The 26,803-nt window shown below is 45.7% G+C and overlaps 1 protein-coding gene across 7 annotated transcripts in view; it reads right to left on the reverse strand.

Annotated features, from left to right (window-relative positions):
- The window catches only part of LOC138300566 (uncharacterized), a 960,785-nt gene that overhangs the window by 391,291 nt on the left and 542,691 nt on the right, over positions 1–26,803 (reverse strand). For all 7 annotated transcript variants that reach the window (XM_069240117.1, XM_069240136.1, XM_069240146.1 and 4 more), the window contains 2 exons: positions 17,694–17,738; positions 15,429–15,467 (listed from right to left, as the gene is read on the reverse strand). In XM_069240117.1, the coding sequence (XP_069096218.1) occupies positions 15,429–15,467; positions 17,694–17,738 (84 nt within the window). The remainder of the gene's footprint in view (positions 1–15,428; positions 15,468–17,693; positions 17,739–26,803) is intronic.

Raw genomic sequence — 26,803 nt, forward strand, 5'->3', positions numbered from 1 at the left:
TCAAAAATCCAAAATGGCAGAAATTCAATCTTTTGGTTATTTTTCCATCACAGGGCTTATAAAACATCTTATAAAGTCCCAGCTTATAGTTACATAGCACCCAGTAATAGGGACACTTAGGGCACACCTTAGGGGTAACATACGTAGAAATAAGGTAGTTTAGGACTTTGGAAGTACTTTTAATTCCAAAGTCGAATTTGGGGTTAACTTCAACTTAGAAGCAGCCAGCAAGGCAGGCCTGCCTTTAAAATGACCCTAGGCACAACAGCAGTGCACTTATGGGAGCACTACCTATGCTTCGGTGCCTAAACCTACATGCGCTACCATATACTAGGGACTTATAGGTAGGTTGACACTGCCACTTATAATTAGCCTGATTTGCGTAATCATTTTAATCAGAGCACTGGCCCTGGAACTGGTTAGCAGTGCCCAGGGCAACATCAGTGTCAGAAAAACACCGGCATAAGTGAAAAATGGGGGCAAAACGTTATGGGGGTTTCTGTAATAAGCCCAGTTTTCCCACAAAAGTCAACTACACGCTTAGCCAACGGCTCAACAACCAAGATGCCTTGTGGCAGAGCCACCTCCTCATCTAATGTCAATTGACAACAAGCTGAATATTCTTTGTGGCCCGGACTTGTTCCAATTAACTTGTCACTGCCCCTCAGCACAGCCAAGATACTGGTGAAAGTATCTGGTAATGAGCACAGATTATCAATAATTGGACCACAACTGCAAGCACCCATTTGCTGTTGTTGAGTAGAGGGCTAAGCAACAGGTATCCTATGTATTAACCTGTCAAATTTAGTGTTAATATCTGCTATATGTGAAGCCATGACGTTCATAAGATCAATCTGCAAATCGAATTTATCTGATTGCAAATTCAGTGCCAGAATGGATGCTTCCAATACGTTTAATAGTGAATAGTATAATGGCAAAATTTCATTTGATTGATCTTTGTCAAGAGGACCATTAGTTTGTTTTCTGGACGTGGATCACAAGTACCACTGTTACTATTGCTTAGAGGAACCCTGCAAATGCATCCATTCCTATCAACCACAGCATCAGATGCCGCAGAGTTATAGTCCCCCGTCAAGCAACTGGAAATTTCAATAATTGAGAGGGTGCTGGATTTGATGTCATACCATTTTGGTCCTGTTCATTTCGCCTATACCAGAACAGCTGAGGCGACGACTCGATTAAGATGGGTGGAAGTGCATCCTTGGAATCTTGTACATTCAGGGTTTTCACTTCCAAAGCCTGTATTAAGTCTGCATCATTCATCATGGACAATGAGTGAGGCCAGGAGTCTTACACATTGCATGAGTTAGTGTTATATTTTTCCGACTTGTTAGGTGGAGCTGGCACTAAAGATGCCCTTGCCATTGAGTTTTGATGATTATCAGCATTGAATTGCGGTGCCAGCGATGGTGTAACCTGGCCACTATGTGGCAATTCCAAATCTTCAGCTACTACTGGCAAGTCACAATTATGTATCATGGCTTCTACTCTCACCTTACTGCCCTGCTGTTGGGTAGTTTCAGCTGGGCTTTTATTTCTTGCACTTCGACTACTGACGGACTACAAACGTTGCTCCATGGCTTTAGTTGCAGAAGTCGCTTTAACAGGATCTAGAGGGGCCGGAATGCCTTCAATGCCTTCTGTTGTTGAATAAAAAATGGCGGACGGGTCTTTAAAAAAAGTGAACTTGCCCGTACAGGCAGAGGAGATATTAATGGGGTGTTTTGAGGCGGATTAGACATTTGGGAGATGCCTCTGGTGTCTTCTTTGGTCAACATTTTTTTCTTACTTTGCTGCTTTTTCTGGTTCCGAGGTTTTTGTTCGGCTTGATGTCTCACTTTGCCAGAACTCATGGTTCCTTGGCAGCGTCTCAGTTTATGTTTTTTTTCTTTTTGGATGGTCTTGTGCCAGTTAGTGGTGATGATATTGTTATTAGTGGCGCCTTCATCAGGTGATCTCACTGCATGCAATCTGTCTCTATTGTTGTATTAGTGCTGTTATGTTGAATGCTGAAAGTTAGTTGAAAGTTGAAGTCTCTAATTTAGTATGATGCCAGGGCTCTTTTTCACATGAGATTTCGAGCACTGAGCCAGATCAAGGTTCCATCAATACTACTCATGCACCTTGGGACCCCTGAGAAAGCTTTGAAGAGGATTTGCGTCTTGTTTTTTTTGGAGACTTGATCTGCGAGTAGTAGTGGGGGGTGAGAAGGGCTAGGAAATAGTGAGTGGGTCTCACCTGGCATGCCACAATTTGCACCCAGACCTAGCCGTGCCACTTTTGTGGGGTCCAGGGGTGCGCACTCAGTGGCTACACTCTACAGTAGCCATGCTTACTGCTGTTATGCGTGAACCCAGTGGGCCCAGTTGACCCGGTTAGCCTCCTGCCCTCCTACCACCCTGCCCCCCTGCCCCCTGCGCCCGTGTAGGAAAGTACTGTCTTGCCTGGCATGTTACCACCATTTTTCACATGTATGTAAGTTTGTTTTTGTCTGTCTCACTGGGATCCTGCTAGCCAGGACCCCAGTGCTCATAGTTTGTGGCCTGAATGTGTGTCCCTCTGTAGTGACTAACTGTGTCACTGAGGCTCTGCTAATCAGAACCTCAGTGCTTGTGCTCTCTCTGCCTTTAAAATTGTCACTATAGGCTAGTGACCATTTTCACCAATTCTAAGTGGCACACTGGAACACCCTTATAATTCCCTAGTATATGGTTCATAGGTACCCAGAGTATTGGGGTTCCAGGAGATCCCTTTGGGCTGCAGCATTTCTTTTGCCACCCATAGGGAGCTCAGACAAATCTTACACAGGACTGCCACTGCAGCCTAAGTGAAATAATGTCCATGTTATTTCACAGCCATTTTACACTGCACTTAAGTAACTTATAAGTCACCTATATGTCCAACCCTCACTTGGTGAAGGTTAGGTGAAAAGTTACTAAGTGTGAGGGCACCCTGGCACTAGCCAAGGTGCCCTTACATTGTTCAGGGCAATTTTCCCGGACTTTGTGAGTGTGGGGACACCATTACACATGTGCACTACATATAGGTATGTAGCTTCACAATGGAAACTTCAAATATGGCCATGTAACATGTCTAAGATCATGGAATTATCCCCCCATGCCAAATCTGGTATTGGGGTGCCAATCTCATGCATCCCCCGGGCTCCACCATGGACCCCTGGTACTGCCAAACCAGCTCTCTGGGGTTTTCTCTGAAGCTACCACTGCTGCCAACCCACAGACAGGCTTCTGCCCACCTGGGGTCTGGGCAGCCCAGTCCCGGGAAGGCAGAACAAAGAATTTCCTCTGAGAGAGGGGGTTAAACCCTCTCCCTTTGGAAACAGGTGTTAAAGGTTGGGGAGGAGTAGCCTCCCCCAGCCTCTGGAAATGCTTTGAAGGGCACAGATGGTGCCCTCCTTGCATAAGCCAGTCTACACCAGTTCAGGGAACCCCCAGTCCCTGCTCTGGCGTGAAACTGGACAAAGGAAAGGGGAGTGACCACTCCCCTGTCCATCACCACCCCAGGGGTGGTGCCCAGAGCTCCTCCAGTGTGTCCCAGACCTCTGCCATCTTGAATCCAGAGGTGTGCTGGCACAATGGAGGCCTCTGAATGGCCAGTGCCAGCAGGTGATGTCGGAGACCCCTCCTCTTGGCTTACCTGACTAGGTGGCCAATCCTCCTCTGAGGGCTATTTAGAGTCTCTACTGTGGACTCTTCCTCAGATAACGATTTGCTAAGAATTCACCAGAGTTCCTCTGCATTTCCCTCTTCAACTTCTGCCAAGGATCGACCGTGGCTGCTCCAGGACACCTGCAAAACTGCATCAAAGGTGCAAGAAGACTACCAGCGACATTGTAGCGCCTAATCCTGCCGGCCTTCTCCACTGTTTTCTGGTGGTGCGTGCTCTGGGGGCTGTCTGCCTTCACCCTGCACTGGAAGCCAAGAAGAAATCTCCTGTGGGTCGAAGGAATCTTCCCCCTGCTCCAGCAGGCACCAAACTTCAGCATCACCGGTACTCTGGGACCCCTCTCATCCTGATGAGCGTGGCCCCTTGAACACAGGTGGTGTACCCAAATGACCCAGACTGTCCAGTGGTCCAACTGTCCAAATCTGGAGAAGGTAAGTCCTTGCCTCACCCACACTAGACAGTAATCCTGTGTACTGCATGAACTGCAGCTGCTAGGGCTTCTGTGCACTTTTGCAAGAAATCCTTTGTGCAGAGCTTATCCCAGGTCTCCAGCACTCCGTCCTGCATTGCTCAACGCGCTGAATTGACCACCGGCTTCGTGGAACCCTCTTTTGTAGTGTTGAGACGACCGCCGTGCTCAGTTTTCTTGAACCAGTGTTCAAGTACTTCTGCGGGTGCTGCCTTCTTGTGCATGGGCTCTCTGTGTTACTGAGGGCCCCCTCTGTCTCCTCTTCCAAGTGGCGACCTCCTGGTCCTTCCTGGGCCCGGGCAGCACCCTTTTTCTTCAACCGCAACCTTTGCAGCTAGCAAGGCTTGTTTGTGGTCTTTCTCCAAAGAAACAGCTCTGCATCCTCCAGCACTTCGTCCGGCATCATCTGTGCAAAGGAGAAGTTCCTGGCATCTTCAGCTTCTTCCACCCGGAGGCATCCATTTTGCACCTTCATCCGGGGTTTAGTGGGCTCCTGCCCCCCCCGGACACTTTCACAACTCTTGGACTTGGTCCCCTTCCTTTACAGGTCTTCAGGTCCAGGAATCCATCTTCAGTGCTTTGCAGTCTGTTGTGGTCTTTGCAGAATCTCCTATCACAACTTTAGTGTGTTTCTGGGGGAATAGGGTCACTTTACTCCTACTTTTCAGGGTCTTGGGGTGGGGTATCTTGGACACCCTTAGTGTTTTCTTACACTTCCAGCGACCCTCTATACACTATATTAGGCCAGGGGTCTGTAAGTGGTTCGCATTCCACTTTCTTAGTATATGGTTTGTGTTGCCCCTAGGTCTGTTGCATCCTATTGTATTCTACAGTGTTTGCACTACTTTTCTAACTGTTTACTTACCTGATTTTGGTTTATGTGTATATTTTGTGTATTTTACTTACCTCCTAAGGGAGTATATCCTCTGAGATGTTTTTTGGCACATTGTCACTAAAATAAAGTACTTTTATTTTTAGTAACTCTGAGTATTGTGATTCTTATGATATAGTACTATATCATATAAGTGGTGTAGTAGGAGCTTTGCATGTCTCCTAGTTCAGCCTAAGCTGCTCTGCTATAGCTGCCTCTATCAGCATAAGCTGCTAGAAAACTACTAATCTACTAATAAGGGATACCTTCAGGTAACCCACTATATACCAGGCCACCCTCCTACACCCTGCCCCCTTGAGGTACTTTCACTGGGATTGCTTTTTAGTGGGACAGTGGTGCTCGCTGGGAAAGGTTACGCCTCACCTTCTACCTACCAAAGTCTGCGGCAATGTCGATCACTGCTGGAACCCACCACTGGGCAGCACAGGGCCACTGAGCGGCACTATGCTTAGACATTAACTTGTGCTGTGGCTGATGGTTTGGACAGGTGAAGGCTGGTATGCGTTAATGTGGGCTGAGACGTGAACTTGCCTGCCCTTTCCTCGGGCTGGACAGGGAAGACACCAGGACAGCCGAGCTCCGCGCAAGCGAATATGGAGGAGATCTGGGGTAGAGCAGGGCACCAGGTGGGCCGGGAGCGCCACAACCAAATCCTACACATTGCCTCCCCTCGCCGCACCACCGCCGCCTTGCCTCCTCCTACAACAACACTTCCTCCTGCAGAACCGTTCACCCCACATAGGACTGCACGGTTACTACAGCTGTTTTGCTCTCATCTGCTCCTGCCTCAGTGCTCCTGCCTCCTCCCTCTCACGTCGCCTTGCCTCTGGGATCCGGAAACCACATGGATCAATCGATGACGATGCGAGTAAAGCTTCCCTGCCCTCCTTTCTTGGCTGTCCTGCCTTGCTACTGCATTTGCATGACTCTTACCAGAGTGCTGGTATTGGAAAAGCTATACTCCAGTGTAGGAAAGTACCATCTTGCCTGGCATGTTAGCCCCATATTTCACAGTATATATGTTGTTTTAGTGTATGTGTCACTGGGACCCTGCCAGCCAGGGCCCCAGTGCTCATAAGTGTGCCCTGTATGTGTTCCCTGTGTGATGACTAACTGTCTCACTGAGGCTCTGCTAACCAGAACCTCAGTGGTTATGCTCTCTCTGCTTTCTAAATTGTCACTAACAGGCTAGTGACTAATTTCACCAATTCACATTGGCATACTGGAACACCTTTATAATTCCCTAGTATATGGTACTGAGGTACCCAGGGTATTGGGGTTCCAGGAGATCCCTATGGGCTGCAGCATTTCTTTTGCCACCCATAGGGAGATCTGACAATTCTTACACAGGCCTGCTGGTGCACCCTGAGTGAAATAACGGCCACGTTATTTCACAGCCATTTACCACTGCACTTAAGTAACTTATAAGTCACCTATATGTCTAACCTTCACCTGGTGAAAGTTGGGTGCAAAGTTACTTAGTGTGTGGGCACCCTGGCACTAGCCAAGGTGCCCCCACATCATTCAGGGCAAATTCCCCGGACTTTGTGAGTGCGGGGACACCATTCCACGCGTGCGCTGTACATAGGTCTCTACCAATGTACAGCGTCACAATGGTAACTCCGAACATTGCCATGTAATATGTCTAGGATCATGGAATTGTCACCCCAATGCCATTCTGGCATTGGGGGGACAATTCCATGATCCCCCGGGTCTCTAGCACAGAACCCGGGTACTGCCAAACTGCCTTTCCCGGGGTTTCACTGCAGCTGCTGCTGCCAACACCTCAGACAGGTTTCTGCCCTCCTGGGGTCCAGCCAGGCCTGGCACAGGAAGGCAGAACAAAGGACTTCCTCAGAGAGAGGGTGTTACACCCTCTCCCTTTGGAAATAGGTGTCAGGGCTGGGGAGGAGTAGTCTCCCCAGCCTCTGGAGATGCTTTGGTGGGCACAGATGGTGCCCTTCTCTGCATAAGCCAGTCTACACTGGTTCAGGGATCCCCCAGCCCTGCTCTGGCACGAAACTGGACAAAGGAAAGGGGAGTGACCACTCCCCTGACCTGCACCTCCAAGGGGAGGTGCCCAGAGCTCCTCCAGCGTGCCCCAGACCTCTGCCATCTTGGATTCAGAGGTGTGCTGGCACACTGGACTGCTCTGAGTGGCCAGGGCCAGCAGGTGACGTCAGAGACTCCTTCTGATAGGCTCTTACCTGTCTTACTAGCCTATCCTCCTTCCTAGGTAGCCAAACCTCCTTTTCTGGCTATTTAGGGTCTCTGCTTTGGGGAATTCTTCAGATACCGAATGCAAGAGCTCACCAGCATTCCTCTGCACTTCTCTCTTCACCTTCTGCCAAAGGATCGACCCCTGACTGCTCAGGACGCCTACAAAACCGCAACAAAGTAGCCAAGACGACTACTGCAACCTTGTATCACTTCATCCTGCCGGCTTTCTCGCCTGTTTCCTGGTGGTGCATGCTCTGGGGGTAGCCTGCCTCCTTCTTGCACCAGGAGCTCTGAAGAAATCTCCCGTGGGTTGACGGAATCTTCCCCCTGCAACCGCAGGCAACAAAAGACTGCATCACCGGTCCTCTGGGTCCCCTCTCAGCACGACGAGCGTGGTCCATGGAACTCAGCAACTCTGTCCAAGTGACTCCCACAGTCCAGTGACTCTTCAGTCCAAGTTTGGTGAAGGTAAGTCCTTGCCTCCCCACGCTAGACTGCATTGCTGGGTACCGCGTGATTTGCAGCTGCTCCGGCTCCTGTGCACTCTTCCAGGATTTCCTTCGTGCACAGCCAAGCCTGGGTCCCCGTCACTCTAACCGGCAGTGCACAACCTTCTGAGTTGTCCTCCGGCGTCGTGGGACTCCCTTTTCTGACTTCGGGTGGACTCCGGTTCACTCCTCTTCCAAGTGCCTTTTCCGGTACTTCTGCGGGTGCTGCCTGCTTCTGTGAGGGCTCCCTGACTTGCTGGGCGCCCCCTCTGTCTCCTAATCCAAGTGGAGACATCCTGGTCCCTCCTGGGCCACAGCAGCATCCAAAAACCCTAACCGCGACCCTTGCAGCTAGCAAGGCTTGTTTGCAGTCTTTCTGCATGGGAACACCTCTGCGAGCTTCTTCACGACGTGGGACATCCATCCTCCAAAGGGGAAGTTTCTAGCCCTCTTTGTTCTTGCAGAATCCACAGCTTCTACCATCCGGTGGCAGCTTCTTTGCACCCTCAGTTGGCATTTCCTGGGCATCTGCCCTCTCTCGACATTGTCGCGACTCTTGGACTTGGTCCCCTTGTTTCACAGGTACTCAGGTCCGGAAATCTACTGTTGTTGCATTGCTGGTGTTGGTCTTCCTTGCAGAATTCCCCTATCACGACTTCTGTGCTCTCTGGGGAATATAGGTGCACTTTACACCTACTTTTCAGGGTCTTGGGGTGGGCTATTTTTCTAACCCTCACTGTTTTCTTACAGTCCCAGTGACCCTCTACAAGCTCACATAGGTTTGGGGTCCATTCGTGGTTCGCATTCTACTTTTGGAGTCTATGGTTTGTGTTGCCCCCATACCTATGTGCTCCTATTGCAATCTACTGTAACTTTACATTGCTTGCATTACTTCCTTTTGCTATTACTGTTTTTTTTTGGTATTGTGTACATATATCTTGTGTATATTTGGCATCCTCATACCGAGGGTACTCACTGAGATACTTTTGGCATATTGTCATAAAAATAAAGTACCTTTATTTTTAGTATATCTGTATAATGTGTTTTCTTATGATATTGTGCATATGACACCAGTGGTATAGTAGGAGCTTTGCTTGTCTCTTAGTTCAGCCTAAGCTGCTCTGCTATAGCTACCTTCTATCAGTCTAAGCTGCTAGAAATACCTCTTCTACACAAATAAGGGTTAACTGGACCTGGTACAGCGTGTACGTACCCCTTTGTACCCACTACAAGCCAGGCCAGCCTCCTACATCCAGGAACACAAAAATTGGGAATCAATGTATTGTAACAAAAAGATGAAGAGGATTCACAAGGGTAGAGTCATAAAAAGCAGTATGAAAGTTAATTTATATATTTTTAAAATCTCTGCTACAAAGAAATTGCCACCAAGGAGAAACACTACAGTAAATTTATTCTGGGTTTAATTGGTTGTAAAGGCTGCATTTAAAATATCTTATGGGTTTCAGGTTCTTACATGAGATATCTTTGCATGCCCGGTAAATCTCAGGGAATAATTAAAAGGAGAAAAATTGGAATAAGAGTAAGAATAAGAATAAGAATAAGAATAAGAATAAGAATAAGAATAAGAATAAGAATAAGAATAAGAACAGGAAAAGGAATAGGAACAGGAATAGGAATAGGAATAGGAATAGGAATAAGAATAGGAATAGGAATAGGAATAGGAATAATTTAACTCTAGTGGCTAATGCCCTTGCTGGAGAGATCTATGTTTTGTCAAGTCACGACTCATAAAGTACCATAGACAGTTAATGTGTATCCTGCAAAGCACTTCCAGCAACAATGCAAATGACACATTTTATTTTATGTAGATAGGTTGTAGTGTGGTTAGTTTTACATCTCCTTTACGCATTAGCTTCAGGCTTTAGGCCTTTGTGCATTTTGCCCTGGATGTATTTTATTCATTTGCTTGCAGCTTAGAGCCTCTGTGCACTTTGCTCTAAATGCTTTTTATTAGGCTTCGTACTGTTATTTTTTAAATAGCCAGTACTACGCTCTTGTTTTATATTCATATCACACTGTTTAGCCTACTTCAGCACTGGAGTCCTCCATAAACACATTCTTGTTCACTCTGTGCTTCAGTCAAGGATACAGTCTGGTACATTGCCGATAGACGTGGTAGGAGTTTAGGGGCATATTTATACTCTGTTTGCGCCGGAATTGCGTCGTTTTTTTTTACGCAAATCCGACGCAAAGCTAACTCCATATTTATACTTTGCCGTTAGACCCATCTAGCGCCAAAGATCTTGGAGTTTGCGTCATTTTTTAGCGTGGACACCTACCTTGAGTTAATGATATGCAAGGTAGGCGTTCCCGTCTAAAAAATGACTCCAAGGCATGTGTGCCTTATTTAAACTCCCGTGCGAAAATGACGCACGGGAGTGGGCGGGTAAAAAAAAATGACGTCCAGCCGCTTTTGCGTCATTTTTTACCGTCTGGTCAGGGCAGGCGTTAAGGGACCTGTGGGCTCGGAAGGAGCCCAGAGGTGCCCTCCCATGCCCCCAGGGACATCCCCTGCCACCCTTGCCCACCCCAGGAGGACGCCCAAGGATGGAGGGACCCATCCCAGGGAACTTAAGGTAAGTTCAGGTAAGTATTTTTTATTTTATTTTTTTGTGGCATAGGGGGGCCTGATTTGTGCCCCCCTACATGCCACTATGCCCAATGACCATGCCCAGGGGACATAAGTCCCCTGGGCATGGCCATTGGGCACGGGGGCATGACTCCTGTCTGTGCTAAGACAGGAGTAATTTCAATGGGGGTTGGGAGTAAAAAAAAATGGCGCAAATCGGGTTGAGGCCAAAATTTTGCCTCAGACCTGACTTGCCCCATTTTTTGACGCCCAAGCTCCATTTTCCCCTACGCCGGCACAGCCTGGTGTGGGTCATTTATTTTTACGCACACCTGTCAGCTGCGCCGGCTAATGTCATTCCATAAATAAGGCGCCCGCATTGCGCTTTGGAATGGCGTTAGCCGGCGTTAAAATTTTTGACGCACAACTGCGTTGGCGCAGTTGTGCGTCAAAAAGTATAAATATGACCCTTAGTCTTTGGCATTTCTGCGTAGGGACATTTTGTGATCACGCTGACATGTTAGTTATAAAAACACTTCCTTGTCCCAATACACGCAAGAGGGAGATTCCGACCAGGGAACCACAACTAGACGCTGACTGCCTCGTTGCAGATGCTGAACCAAGATCACAGGCCTTTGCTCAGGTATGAGGGCTGATGTCTCCCCAGTGATTCAGAAAGGCAAGTTAGAAGCTTAACATGCTGTGCTCGAAAAAGAACAAGCAGAGGGAGAGTAGAAACTATTAGACACCATGATAGCGTTGTTCTTATGTTTTACTCTCCTGGTGACTATTTCAATCCTACTGTGTTGTATGGTTCTGGTTATTGCGGCTCACGCCTTATTATCTAAAATGCAGTCGTTTTATTAAAACATTATATAAAACTTATACTGCCTTTGTCATTTGTATATGAGATCATATTGTAAATGAGAGAGTTGGTTTGGATCTGAGTGACCACGACTTCCCTGAGAAGTTATAAAGATGTCATGCGCTCGGCTGCCCAATCATCTCTTCCCTGTGGGAGAAATGAGGCCCTGCTAGTTAGCCGGAGCAAAAAACGGATTTAGGGTGACAGAGTTCCTTACACGTGGGTCAGACTCAGTCCCCCACACCGTTATCGATCCTGCTGCCTAGAAATCCAGTAGTCTCATTTAGGATAATGAGAGCCCACGCGACAAGGTAAGTCTTCTTCAACACTGCGATCGCTTTGTTACTTACAGTTCATAAATTGCAGTCCTACTATAGCAGAGTGAGCTTTGAACCAGCATCAAGGACCTGCATGCAAACAGTAAGGAATGGGTTTAGCCAGGGCCACTAGTTTTATGTGATTCCACAGCCCAGGTTTTCCACATTATTATGGTTTGCCATGTTTTCCACATAACCCATCATCTGTTGCATAATCTGCAGATTTTGCCAAAACAACTGTTGGTAGCTGAAACAAATCGAAAGTTTAAAAAAATGTGACACCATGTGTCCCTGTGCAGTAGAAGGCCCTTTGCAAATGTTGACTGGTCATCTTTCAAATGTTTATTGCTGTATTTCGGTATTAAACTGGTACTAATAAGGTGCCATTTTTACTCAGACAATGTGACCAAGTGTAAAAATGAAAAAATAACAAAGTACTGCTATCACAAATTGTGCACCATTACGCCACATAATTTGCATTTTTCACGCCACATAATTTAGTCAACCCTGCCGCACAATTTGGCCTTCTGCTTCCGCTTTATTCCAGTGGCCCAGGTTTAGGCCTTATTATTTTTTCTCAATCTGTGGTTATTATGAGGCTGCTAAAAGAAGTATTTGAGTAGTACAAAAGTCATATCAGTACAGCAGCACCATAATCCACATAATTAGGGATAGGCTGCACTTTCCACATAATCCATCATATGCCTCATAATCTGCAGGTTTTAACAAAAAAAAACAGTTTCTAGCTGAAACACATCAAAAGTTACTAAAAATGTGGCACCGTGTATCCTTGTGCAGTGGAAGACCCTTTGCAAATGTTGACTGGTCATCTTTCAGTTGGTTATTGCTATATTGGGGTTTTAAAATGGTACTAATAAGGTGAAACTGTTTCTCAGACAATGTTACCAAATGTAAAAACGACAGAAGAATGAAGTAGTGCTATCACAAAATGCGCCACATTACGCCGCATAATTTGCCTTTTTCATGCCACATAATTTAGTCAACCCTATCACAAAATTTGGCCTTTTGCTTCCGCATTATTACAGTGGCCCTGGTTTAGACTTTATTGTTTTTTCTCAATCTATTTCTACTATAAGGCTGCTTAAAGGGATTATTTGGCTAGTAAAAACGTCATATTAGTACAGACAACCTTAAGCACTGTGTTACTTTTGAGATCCTGACTTTATGTTTCTCCTGGCCATGCACTCTTAACGCCATCCACCCGCATCTACCGGCAACTTGTGCCCTACAACCACATATATACGTTTGTAAATCGTTGTATATGAAATGATACTATAGGCAATGAACATTACAAGATGTAGGTAGTTACATGTCATCCATACTGGTAGGCATTATATGTTATAAGCGTTTCGTCTGGAGAAACACAAACTTAGGATTTAAAACATAACACAGTGGATGGGGTTGTCTATACTAATAAGAATGTATTAATATCCTAAGGAATCCTTTTTAGTAACAATTTTAACTACAGATTGTGGAAAAAACAATACATTACTAAACTCAAACCTTGCAGTTTTCATGCTGGTATTTGGCTCTGGTTCAAAGCTCACTGTCCTATATTAGCATTATAACTTATAAACTGCAATTATCTCTGTGGCAAAAGCAGTAACCTTCTAAGCTATCTAGATAAAATATAATTATTTGATCTGCATGTTGCAGGTTGTTCTTTGCAGAAGGAAGATTATCCCATTGAGTTACTTTATGTTGAGTCAAAACTGTGACTAGACACAACTAAGATCTCTCCAGCGAGTACATTAGTCGCCTGGCTTGTCTTGACATTTTTAGTATTGCTAACAATTTCTGGGCACACGAGGAACTATGCAGCAAGTGCCTTTAACTTCATAAGAAGTTTCAAAATTCACCGACCTCTGAGTGTGGGGCCCAGTGTGGTGGACCCGGTCGCACCACCAAAAAGCTGGCACTGGTTGTGTGGGGAAGCCCAGGAGACACTGGTAGGTATGAAAGTTAAAGCAGCATGTATATGGTGATAGATTTACCACTGGATATTTATTTAAATGCTCTCATAATTTACCTTACTGCTAGCAGCATCTTGGTTATGAAGACTATCTTGCAAGTACAATAGTCAGTATAAGGCTTTCAGTAATCTGGAACTTCGTTCTTCTGAGAATGATGGACGTTGGGTGGTCTAGAGGATTATAAGACCCACTTATTCCTAGTGAGTCTTTAGGTTCTGCATAGAGATTGATAGCAGAAGCTGTTTTCATTTAAGGACTTGGCACATTCTACAATTCACAAGAAATATTTAAGTGCAGTAAACAATTAGTTCCTCTTCATCTTTTAATGTAAGTGTGAAGGGTAGCATTAGTGGAAGCATTCTTAATTAGTTATTACTTGAAGACTATTCCTTGGAATCCATATCTTTATTTTTCTTGGCTACATTTCTCAACTCTGGAGATCACACATTTACCTTAGGAACTCATTTGATTTAGTCCCTTCATTCAACCAAGCCCACTGCCCCTCAAGGTTGCACACAGCTCTCATTTTTAGGTCATGCCCGAGACAGTGCATGCATTGTCACTTGCAAGACATTTTGGTTACAGTGGGCTTAGAGCCCGCCCATTGTTTTCCATTTGTTGGCTTCATCATCACTCTCATTTTCTTGCTTCTCTTTGGTCGGTGTGACCCAGCTTCCCTTTCTCTTCATGTGTTTGTCCCTCATCTGGGGTATGACGTAAATACTTGTGTCCTTCCACTGCTCGCACTTTCGGAGCTACTTTGTTTTCTTTTAGTTGAAGTACTTCATAAGAGCGTATGTGTTTGAAGGGCATCTCCCTCAATTTCTTCTACCCCTCAGTTGTTGCTTTCCTACTCCCACCCATCAACCCTCTCTATGTTGTTGTTTGCCCTGACCCACCCTTCTGTATCCCTACGCGTTGTTGCTTGACCCTTCATACCTTCTTCATGTAGTTGTTTGCGCCTTCCTATCTCCACTGCATTCCATTGCTTGCCCCCTCCCATACCACTCCATCCTGTTGCTTGCACCCCCAACAGCCAGTCCTTTGTTGTTGCTTACCCCCTCCCCCATTATTGGTTGCCCCCTCCAATACCATCCTGCGTTGTTGCTTGCCCCTCCCACACTTTCCTGCGTTGTTGCTTTCCCCCGTTGGCCAGTGCTGGCTATGTAAATACTTTTTTTTATTCCTGGAGGGAGTGTGGGCGGGAGGCATGTACCACCTCAATGTTGAATGCTCTCCCTCCCTCCGATATGCTTCCCACTCCATACACCACCAGCAATTGAAGAAAGTATTGCTCTGCATTATGGCTGAAAACGTTGAAACAGCCAATAGCTCACATAGGTGAGATCTATTGGCTATGCCAAAGCTTGTTATTTCTGACTATAATCGCATGCAGCACCACTAATGAAGTTGTTTCCAATTAAATGGCTCTTGGCAAGCCAAACATTGGATCCAGGTTGTTATGGTGGAAAATGAAGTAACTTTGCAATACACTGAGAATGGAATAAAAACATTCTACAGTTTTTTGTTTTATTGCAAATAAATTTTTCATTATATTTGCTTGTTTTGTTTTGACTAATTACCCTCTTTTTGCTTTCTTTTACATACACATTGTTATAGAGCCGAATCTGTTTTTCCCACTCTGTGTTTCACATTGATAATGGTACATCGTCCCTTCCTCTTATGTCTGCTCTGTTTTCGTTAACCAAATCCACTCAATTAATTCAAGAAAACATTCTACAAAACTGAGAACTAATTTTGGTTGCTGTTAATGCATAAGATATGCAAGTCTGCAACTTTTTAAGGATCAGATTAATTTAGGCACAGATAATTTATAAAACAAATTCATGTTGGTTACAATAATCTTAAAACATGTGCTACTTACGATTATTCGGAAGAACAATTTCTTCCATTTTCCTTGGTTCTGAAAAACATAAATAAAAGAACAATTTCAGTTTGCTAATTAAAATGTACCTGAGACTTTCACCAGGGACTAATCACTGCATGTTTTCACATCACGAAGTAGGCTTAAAAGCTTGAAGTGAAGTGATCGGTGCAGGAAGCTGACCCTCTATGTAGTGTACAAACCTGTCACACTGTGTAGTGGGTCCAGGCAACCACACGTTGGTTTCCAGAGGCAAAAACTAGATGACCTAATATTCTAATTTTTGAGGTAGCTTGGTCGAGCAGGTAGGCTGATCTTGGGAAAGTGCAAAGCATTTATTGTACTCACAGTATCAATCATGCACCACACACACTCAAAGGAATAACTCAAGGCCAATTTATAAAAATACTTCAGATTTTTCTATAAGGTTTAAGACCAAGATTGTTGTACTTTTAAAGTTATGAATTTTTTTAACTTTTAATAAATGTAGTCTTTCTGTGCGTATTTACACACCATAGGAATCAATGGGCAGTCACTTGTAAAAATGCATTTAATATCACACAATTGTGTTATCATGTTCCTCTTTTGTAGGTTGGTCGAGGTTGTTCGTGGGCATGCTGGGCCAGCTGGAGAGGCTCGGGCGGCTCCCGTTTCCGGCGGAAGCATCATTGTAAAGTCTCCTGGAGCAGGTGCAGGGCCACTTCCGGAGACCACTTGGAAAAGGGTTGTACTTGAAGCTTTAAAAGTGGTTCCTTGGGGTCCCTCTTCGGTGTCGAGGTTGCAAGGGGTGAGGGTCCCTTGGAGCACAGCTGGTCCCTAGTTGCAGGGTGCAGAGCAGCTGGGTGCAGAGCGAGTGGGTGATTCAGGAGATGTGCGCAATGGAGCCCTTTGGAGATGGAGGTAAGTCTGGATGACGGTGGTTCACAGGACAACGGGGGCACTCTGGCAGGAGGGCCAGGGTGTTCCTGAAGTCCCTTGACTGGGGCTTCTTCCTGGTCTGGTTCAGCTCTGGCGGAGCTTGTTATCTTGGTGTATGTTGACCACTTTCCTGTACCTAGGGTAATGGTATGACTCAACTACTGGATGGTACGGTGTCATCAAACTTAGAGGCACTGTAAAGGACTGTGAAGTACTTCATAAGAGGGTATGTGTTTGAAGGGCATCTCCCTCATTTGCTTCTACCCCTCCGTCCCACTCAATGTTGTTGCTTGCCTACTCCCACTTTCCATCCATCTCTAGGTTGTTGTTTGCCCTGTCCCACCCTTCTGTGTCCCTACACGTTGTTGCTTGACCCTTCATACCGTCTTCATGTAGTTGTTTGCGCCTTCCTATCTCCACCACGTACCATTGCTTGCCCCCTCCAGTCCCACTCCATCCTGTTGCTTGCTCCCTAACAGCCAGTCCTTTGTTGTTGCTTACCCGCTCCCCCATTATTGCTTGCACCCTCCAATACCATCCTGCATTGTTGCTTGCCCCTCCCACACTATCCGGCATTGTTGCTTTCCCCCGTTAGCCAGTGCAGGCCATGTAAATACTTTTTTTTATTCCTGGAGTGATTGTGGAGCGGGAGGCATCTACTACCTCCATGTTGAATGCGCTCCCTCCCTCAGATATGGTTCCCTCCCCATCCACCACCAGCAATTGAAAAAAGTACTGCCCTGCAGTATGGCTGAAAACGTTGAAACAGGCAATAGCTCACATGGGTGAGATCTATTGGCTATGCCAAATCCTGTTATTTCTGACTGTAATGGCATGCAGCACCACTAATAAAGTTGTTTCCAATTAAATGGCTCTTGGCAAGCCAAACACTGGATCCATGTTGTTATGGTGGAAAATGAAGTAACTTTGCAATACACTGAGAATGGAATAAAAACATTCTACTGATTTATGTTTTGTTGCAAATTAAATTCTCACTATATTTGCTTGTTTTGTTTTTACTAATTACCCTCTTTTTGCTTTCTTTTTTACAGGCAGTTTGTTATAGAGCCGAATCTGTTTTTCCCACTCTGTGTTTCACATTGAGAATGGTACATTTTCTCTTTCTCTTTTGTCTGCTCTGCTTTCGTCAGCCAACTCTACTAATTGCAGTCTTGTTAGTCAATGAATTCAAGAAAACATTCAACAAAACTGAGAACAAATTTTGGTTGCTGTTAATGCAAAAGATGTAAGTCTGCAACTTTTAAAGGATCAGATTAATTTAGGCACAGATAGTTTATAAAACAAATTCATGTTGGTTAAAATAATCTTAAAACATGTGCTACTTACCATCTTTTGAAATTAAAATATCTTCACCTTCAGTTTGCTTTGGTCCTGAAAAATATAAAGAAAATAACATTTTCAGTTTGCTAATTAAAATGTACCTGAGACTTTCACCAGGGACTAATCACTGCAAGTTTTCACATCACCACAGTAGTCTTAAAAGCTTGAAGTGAAGTGATCAGTGTAGGAAGCTGGCCCTCTATGTAGTGTACAAACCAGGCACACTGTGTAGGGGGTCCAGGCAACCACACGTTGGTTTCCAGAGGCAAAAACTTGATCACCTAATGCTCTAATTTTTGTGGTAGCTTGGTTTAGCAGTTAGGATGATCTTGGAGAAGTGCAAAGCATTTGTTGTACACACAGTATCAATCATGCACCACACAAACTCAAAGGAATAACTCAAGGCCAATTTACTAAAAAAACTTCAGATTTTTATATAGGTTTTAAGATCGAGATTTTTGTACTTTTAAAGTTATGAATTTTTGAAATTTTAATAAATGTAGTCTTTCTGTGCGTAATTACGCACCATAGGAATCAATGGGCAGTCACTTTTAAAAATCCATATAAGATCACACAATTGTGTTACCATGTTCCGCTTTTGCAGGTTTATCGAGGTTGTCGGTGAGCATGCTGTGCCAGCTGGAGAGGCTCGGGCAGCTTCTGGTTCTGGCGGGAGCAGCAATGGAAAGTCTCCTGGAGCAGGTACAGGGCCACTCCTGGGGACCACTTGGCAAAGGGTGGTTCTTGCAGCTTCAAAGGTGGTTACTTGAGGTCCCCTTGGGCAGTCGAGGTTGCAAGGGGTGAGGGATTCTTGGAGCACAGCTGGTTCCTCGTTGCAGGGTGCAGAGCAGCCGGGTGAAGAGCGAGTGGGTGATCCAGGAGCTGTGCGCAATGGAGCCCTTTGGAGGTAGAGGGGAGTCTGGTTGAGGGTGGTTCACGGGACAATGGGGGCACTCTGGGGGGAGATCCAGGGTGTTCCTGAAGTCAATTGACTCGGGCTTCCTCCTGGTCTGGTTTCAGCTCTGGCGTAGCTAGTTTTCTTGGTGTCTGATGACCACTGGCCAGTACTTTGGGTATTGGCATGACTTAACTACTTGATGGTACAGTGCCACCAAACTTAGAACATTTGCGGGGTTTATCCTGGCAGTCATAGGTGTATCTTTTGGTCCAGCTGCGACTTCTGGTTTGGGAGATATTTGCCAGTCAGTGAAGTGACCCTCATTGGCTTGAGGGTCTTTGTTGGTTTGCAGAGTGGTTCCTCCACTCAGAAGGGAGATATCGGGCTATTGGCAAAGTCTGGAGGTTTACAGGGTTTGTCAAGGTCAGTTTAGTGGTCAGCTCCTCCGCAGCGTCGATTGTCGGGTCCTAGGTGCAGCAGGCAGGGTTTGGCGCCTTTTCTTGTGCAGCAGGTCCACAGTTCTTAGGCTTTGGTTCTTCTTGGCGCTGTCTTCTCTTCTTCCTTTCAAATCTAATTTCTTGGCCCAGGGATGCCTGGTAAATACTGAATTTAGTGGGTGTGTTAGGGGCAACTTGGTAGTGTCCAATGGGACTCTTACCTTTGGGTGGCTACACCCACTGTATGGACCACTTCGCCCCCCACCATCCCGGGAAGGGTCACTTCCCTAAATCTAATTGGCTGTTTTCCCTCCATCTAAGGTAAAGGAAAATGAAATAGAGGGTCCACCTCACAGGCAAAATCTTAGGGGTGGTGCATGCTAGGTGAGGCCACTCCTCCTACCCTTTGTGAGGTTTCCCGCCTTTGCTCCTGCTAAAAGTAGGGCTCTGCAAAGGGGGATGCCGTCTGCTCCTAGTAGCAGGCTTCGGGGTAGAGTTTCAAGGGTGGTAAGCCCTTTGAAGCTCACCGCCAGGACAGTGCACATTCCTGAGGGAGGGGGTGTTAACTCCTCACCCAGGAAGGGCATTGTCTTACAAACCGGACAGGCAGGGCTCTCCCTTAAGGTTTGTATATTGACTGTCTGGAAGTGGCAGCTGGATAAGACCAGTCAGCAACCATGCCAGGATGGGTAGCTTTTGCAGGGGGCACCTCTAAGTTGGCTCCTGGGTACATTTATTGATAAATCCAATATTGGAACCAGTTTGGATTGATCATTCTGAGTTGTTTGATACCAAAAAACCCAGGGTTCAGAGTGGCCATCATGGTCGTGTTGACTAGTGTCCAGACCATCTATTAAGACGGCTGCTCTGTTCACTCACTATGTCCCCGGATTGGCAAGGACACAGAGGGGGCATATCGCTCATGCAGCTATATCCTTACATATAATATGGAGCACCCTGCCTTATGGCTACAAGGCCTGCTAGAGGGATGTCTTACCCATAGTAAATGCAGTGGATGGTGGACAGGCGGACAGGCAGTGTGTTGTGTCAAGTTTGTATTTTAAGTTTGTGCCAGGACACTCAGTGTCCAATGGCAGTGCTGGGTGCATCTGGAGTCATGGCCCAAGAGGGTGGCACAATCAGTGCTGCTGCCCTCAGTAGCCTACCCATCGCACCCCATGCCCTGGGCACATAGGTGCCTACTTACTAGGGACTTGAAGTGGTAGCTAAGGGGATATCCAATTATGCCCATGCATCACAACCGATTTAGGGAAAGAGCTCTGGCCCAGGGAACCTGGCTAGCAGGGGCACTGGGCACTACAATTTCTAGAACACATCAACACCAGGCAAAAAGTGGGGGATAACCATGTCAAAAAGAGGTCCTCTCTCATACTAGCCCACCCTCACTCTAGTGAGTCTTCATCATCTAAGTTTAAGAACCTGGAGAGGCCATCTGCATTGGCATGGCCAGTCCGAGGTCTGTGTTCCACTTGAAAGTCCATCCCCTGTAGGGAAATGGACCACCAAAGCAGTTTGGGGTTTTCACTTTTCATTTATTGTAGCCATTTGAGAAGCCTGTGGTCAGTCTGAACTATGAAGTGAGAGCCAAACAGGTATGGCCTCAGCTTCTTCAGGGCCCAAACCACAGCAAAGGCTTCCCTCTCTATTGAACTCCATTTTTGTTCCCTAGGGAGTAGTTTTTTTTGCTTATAAAAGCAACTGGCTGGTAATGTCTATCATAATTTTTCTGGGAAAGGACCATTCCTATCCCCATTTCAGAAGCATCTGTTTGGACAATGAATTCCCTGGAGTAGTCTGGTGCTTGTAGAAGTGGGGCGGAGCATATAGCTTCCTTCAAAGTGTCAAGGGCCTTTGACAACTCACTGTCCAGTTAACCGTTTAAGGCATTTTCTTGGAGGTGAGCTCTGTGAGAGGGGCAACTATAGTACCGTAAACCTTCACAAACCTCCTAGAGTACTCAGTCAAGCCAAGGAATGCCCTGACTTGTGTCTGGGTTGTGGGAGCTTCCCAAGCCAGAATTGTTTGAATCTTGGGTTGGAAGGGTTGCACTTGACCTCCACCAACCTGGTGGCCCAAGTAAACACCTTTTCCTTGCCCTATTTGGCACTGACTGGTCTTGACAGTGATGCCTGCCTTTTGCAGAGCCTCAATGATCCTTCCAAGGTGGATTAGGTGATACTGCCCGGTGGAACTATACACAGCTATGTCATCTAAGTAAGCTGCACTAAAAGATTCCAGTCCAGCAAGGACTTGGTTCACCAACCTCTGGAAGGTGGCGTGCATTCTTTAGTCCAAAGGGCACAGCAGTGAACTGATAAAGCCCACCAGGAGTAGAAAATATTGACCTCTCTTTTGCTCCTGGGGTCATCCCATCTGCCAGTACCCGGATGTTAAATCAAAGATACTCAGGTATTTGGCTGCCCCTAATCTGTCTATGAGATCATCAGCTCTTGGTATTGGGTGTGCCTCTGTCTTTGTCACAGAGTTGAGGCCCCTGTAGTTCACACAGAACCTCATTTACTTTTTCTCTCCTTTGGAGTGAGGCTTGGGGACTAAAACTACTGGGCTAGCCCAGGGACTCTCAGAGGATTCTGTGACATCCAAATCCAACATCTTTTTGACTTCTGCTTCTATGCTCTCTCTGACATGGTCAGACTGTCCATAAATCTTGTTTTTGACAGGGAAGCTGTCACCAGTGTCCACATCAGGGGTACACCAGTTTGTCTTTCCAAGGGTCAGAGAGAACAGTTCAGCATACTGGTTTAGGAACTGCATGCAATCAGTTTGCTATTGTCCTGTGAGGGTATCTAATAAGACCACTCCATCCACAGAACCATCTTAAGGGGTGCTGGACAGGAAATCAGGGAGAGGCTCACTCTCATCTACCTGTCCCTCATCCGTAACCATGAGCATGATCAATTCATCTCTATCATAATAAGGTTTTAGGCAGTTGACATGGATTAATCTTTTGGGGTTTTTGTAACTGCCTAGGTCAACTAAGTAAGTGGCCTCCCCTTTCCTCTCAAGTATGAAATCCGGTCCAGACCATTTGTCCTGGAAGGCCCTTGGGGCAACAGGCTCCAACACCCAAATTTTCTGTCTTGGTTGGAACTCCACCATAGCAGCTTTCTGGTCATACCAGAGCTTTTGAAGCTCCTGGCTGGCCTGAAGATTTTTGCTGGCTTTCTCCATCTACTCAGTCATTCTGGAACATAGGCCAAGCACACAGTCTGCAATATCCTGTTTGGGCTCTTTGAGAGGTGTCTCCCAGCCTTCCTTTAGAAGACTTAGTGGTCCCCTAACAGGGTACCCAAATAAAAGTTCAAATGGGGTAAAACCTACTCCCTTTTGTGGCACTTTCCTGTAGGCAAACAGCAGGCAAGGAAGCAGGACATCCCATCTCCTTCTGAGCTTTTCAGGGAGTCCTCCAATCATACCTTTTAGGGTCTGGTTGAATCTTCCAGCCCATTGGTTTGTGGATGGTATGGTGTAGTAAACTTATGTCACTCCACATCCTGCTGCCTAGAAATCCAGTAGTCTCATTTAGGATAATGAGAGCCCACGCGACAAGGTAAGTCTTCTTCAACACTGCGATCGCTTTGTTACTTACAGTTCATAAATTGCAGTCCTACTATAGCAGAGTGAGCTTTGAACCAGCATCAAGGACCTGCATGCAAACAGTAAGGAATGGGTTTAGCCAGGGCCACTAGTTTTATGTGATTCCACAGCCACAGGTTTTCCACATTATTATGGATTTGCCGTGTTTTCCACATAACCCATCATCTATTGCATAATCTGCAGATTTTGCCAAAACAACTGTTGGTAGCTGAAACAAATTGAAAGTTTAAAAAAATGTGACACCATGTGTCCCTGTGCAGTAGAAGGCCCTTTGCAAATGTTGACTGGTCATCTTTCAAATGTTTATTGCTGTATTTCGGTATTAAACTGGTACTAATAAGGTGGCATTTTTACTCAGACAATGTGACCAAGTGTAAAAATTAAAAAATAACAAAGTACTGCTATCACAAATTGTGCACCATTACGCCACATAATTTGCATTTTTCACACCACATAATTTAGTCAACCCTGCCGCACAATTTGGCCTTCTGCTTCCGCTTTATTCCAGTGGCCCAGGTTTAGGCCTTATTGTTTTTTCTCAATCTGTGGTTATTATGAGGCTGCTAAAAGAAGTATTTGAGTAGTACAAAAGTCATATCAGTACAGCAGCGCCATAATCCACATAATTAGGGATAGGCTGCACTTTCCACATAATTCATCATCTGCCTCATAATCTGCAGGTTTTAACAAAAAAAACAGTTTCTAGCTGAAACACATCAAAAGTTACTAAAAATGTGGCACCGTGTATCCTTGTGCAGTGGAAGACCCTTTGCAAATGTTGACTGGTCATCTTTCAGTTGGTTATTGCTATATTGGGGTTTTAAAATAGTACTAATAAGGTGAAACTGTTTCTCAGACAATGTTACCAAATGTAGAAACGACAGAAGAATGAAGTAGTGCTATCACAAAATGCGCCACATTACACCGCATAATTTGCCTTTTTCATGCCACATAATTTAGTCAACCCTATCACAAAATTTGGCCTTTTGCTTCCGCATTATTACAGTGGCCCTGGTTTAGACTTTATTGTTTTTTCTCAATCTATTTCTACTATAAGGCTGCTTAAAGGGGTTATTTGGCTAGTAAAAACGTCATATTAGTACAGACAACCCGAAGCACTGTGTTACTTTTGAAATCCTGACTTTATGTTTTTCCTGGCCATGCACTCTTAACGCCATCCACCCGCATCTACCGCCAACTTGTGCCCTACAACCACATATATACGTTTGTAAATCGTTGTATATGAAATGATGCTATAGGCAATGAACATTACAAGATGTAGGGAGTTACATGTCATCCATACTGGTAGGCATTATGGGCCTCATTATGACCCTGGCGGGCGGCGGAGGCCGCCCGCCAGGATCCCGCCCTCCAAATTACCGCGCCGCGGTCAAAAGACCGCGGCGGGTATTACGAGTTTTCCCCTGGGCTGGCGGGCGGTTCCAGTTAAACCGCCCGCCAGCCCAGGGGAAAACGACCTTCCCACGAGGATGCCGGCTCGTAATCGATCCGGCGGAGTGGGAAGGTGCGACGGGTGCTACTGCACCCGTCGCGTATTTCACTGTCTGCAAGGCAGACAGTGAAATACCTTTTGGGGCCCTCTTACGGGGGCCCCTGCCGTGCCCATGCCATTGGCATGGGCACGGCAGGGGCCCCCAGGGGCCCCGCGACCCCCCCTACCGCCATCCTGTTCATGGCGGCTTTCCCGCCATGAACTGGATGGCGGTAGGGGGGGGTCAGAATCCTCATGGCTGCGGAGCGCGCTCCGCAGCCATGGAGGATTCCAATGAGCAGCGGAAAGTCAGCGGGAGACCGCTGACTTTCCGCTTCTGACCGCGGCTGAACCGCCGCGGTCAGAATGCTCATTGGAGCACCGCCAGACTGTTGGCGGTGCTCCCGCCAGGGTCAGAATGACCCTCTATGTGTTATAAGCGTTTCGTCTGGAGAAACACAAACTTAGGATTTAAAACATAACACAGTGGATGGGGTTGTCTATACTAATAAGAATGTATTAATATCCTAAAATTGTGGAAAAAACAATACATTGCTAAACTCAAACCTTGCAGTTTTCATGCTGGTATTTGGCTCTGGTTCAAAGCTCACTGTCCTATATTAGCATTATGACTTATAAACTGCAATTATCTCTGTGGCAAAAGCAGTAAACTTCTAAGCTATCTAGATAAAATATAATTATTTGATCTGCATGTCGCAGGTTGTTCTTTGCAGAAGGAAGATTATCCCATTGAGTTACTTTATGTTGAGTCAAAACTGTGACTAGACACAACTAAGATCTCTCCAGCGAGTACATTAGTCGCCTGGCTTGTCTTGACATTTTTAGTATTGCTAACAATTTCTGGGCACACGAGGAACTATGCAGCAAGTGCCTTTAACTTCATAAGAAGTTTCAAAATTCACCGACCTCTGAGTGTGGGGCCCAGTGTGGTGGCCCCGGTCGCACCACCAAAAAGCTGGCACTGGTTGTGTGGGGAAGCCCAGGAAACACTGGTAGGTATGAAAGTTAAAGCAGCATGTATATGGTGATAGATTTACCACTGGATATTTATTTGAATGCTCTCATAATTTACCTTACTGCTAGCAGCATCTTGGTTATGAAGACTATCTTGCAAGTACAATAGTCAGTATAAGGCTTTTAGTAATCTGGAACTTCGTTCTTCTGAGAATGATGGACGTTGGGTGGTCTAGAGGACTGTAAGACCCACTTATTCCTAGTGAGTCCTTAGGTTCTGCATAGAGATTGATAGCAGAAGCTGTTTTCATTTAAGGACTTGGCACATTCTACAATTCACGAGAAATATTTAAGTGCAGTAAACAATTAGTTCCTATTCATCTTTTAATGTAAGTGTGAAGGGTAGCATTAGTGGAAGCATTCTTAATTAGTTATTACTTGAAGACTATTCCTTGGAATCCTTATCTTTATTTTTCTTGGCTACATTTCTCAACTCTGGTGATCACACATTTATCTTAGGAACTCATTCGATTTAGTCCCTTCATTCAACCAAGCCCACTGCCCCTCAAGGTTGCACACAGCTCTCATTTTTAGGTCATGCCCGAGACAGTGCATGCATTGTCACTTGCAAGACATTTTGGTTACAGTGGGCTTAGAGCCCGCCCATTGTTTTCCATTTGTTGGCTTAATCATCACTCTCATTTTCTTGCTTCTCTTTGGTCGGTGTGTGCCAGCTTCCCTTTCTCTTCATGTGTTTGTCCCTCATCTGGGGTATGACGTAAATACTTGTGTCCTTCCACTGCTCGCACTTTCGGAGCTACTTTGTTTTCTTTTAGTTTAAGTACTTCATAAGAGCGTATGTGTTTGAAGGGCATCTCCCTCAATTGCTTCTACCCCTCAGTTGTTGCTTGCCTACTCCCACCCATCAACCCTCTCTATGTTGTTGTTTGCCCTGACCCACCCTTCTGTATCCCTACGCGTTGTTGCTTGACCCTTCATAACTTCTTCATGTAGTTGTTTGCGCCTTCCTATCTCCACTGCATTCCATTGCTTGCCCCCTCCCATACCACTCCATCCTGTTGCTTGTACCCCCAACAGCCAGTCCTTTGTTGTTGCTTAGCCCCTCCCCCATTATTGGTTGCCCCCTCCAATACCATCCTGCGTTGTTGCTTGCCCCTCCCACACTTTCCTGCGTTGTTGCTTTCCCCCGTTGGCCAGTGCTGGCTACGTAAATACTTTTTTTTATTCCTGGAGGGAGTTTGGGCGTGAGGCATCTACTACCTCAATGTTGAATGCTCTCCCTCCCTCCGATATGCTTCCCACTCCATACACCACCAGCAATTGAAGAAAGTACTGCTCTGCATTATGGCTGAAAACATTGAAACAGCCAATAGCTCACATAGGTGAGATCTATTGGCTATGCCAAAGCTTGTTATTTCTGACTATAATCGCATGCAGCACCACTAATGAAGTTGTTTCCAATTAAATGGCTCTTGGCAAGCCAAACATTGGATCCAGGTTGTTATGGTGGAAAATGAAGTAACTTTGCAATACACTGAGAATGGAATAAAAACATTCTACAGTTTTTTGTTTTATTGCAAATACATTTTTCATTATATTTGCTTGTTTTGTTTTGACTAATTACCCTCTTTTTGCTTTCTTTTACATACACATT

Source organism: Pleurodeles waltl, chromosome 1_2 (assembly GCF_031143425.1).
Source record: "Pleurodeles waltl isolate 20211129_DDA chromosome 1_2, aPleWal1.hap1.20221129, whole genome shotgun sequence".
In the NCBI taxonomy this organism is placed as follows: Eukaryota; Metazoa; Chordata; class Amphibia; order Caudata; family Salamandridae; genus Pleurodeles; species Pleurodeles waltl.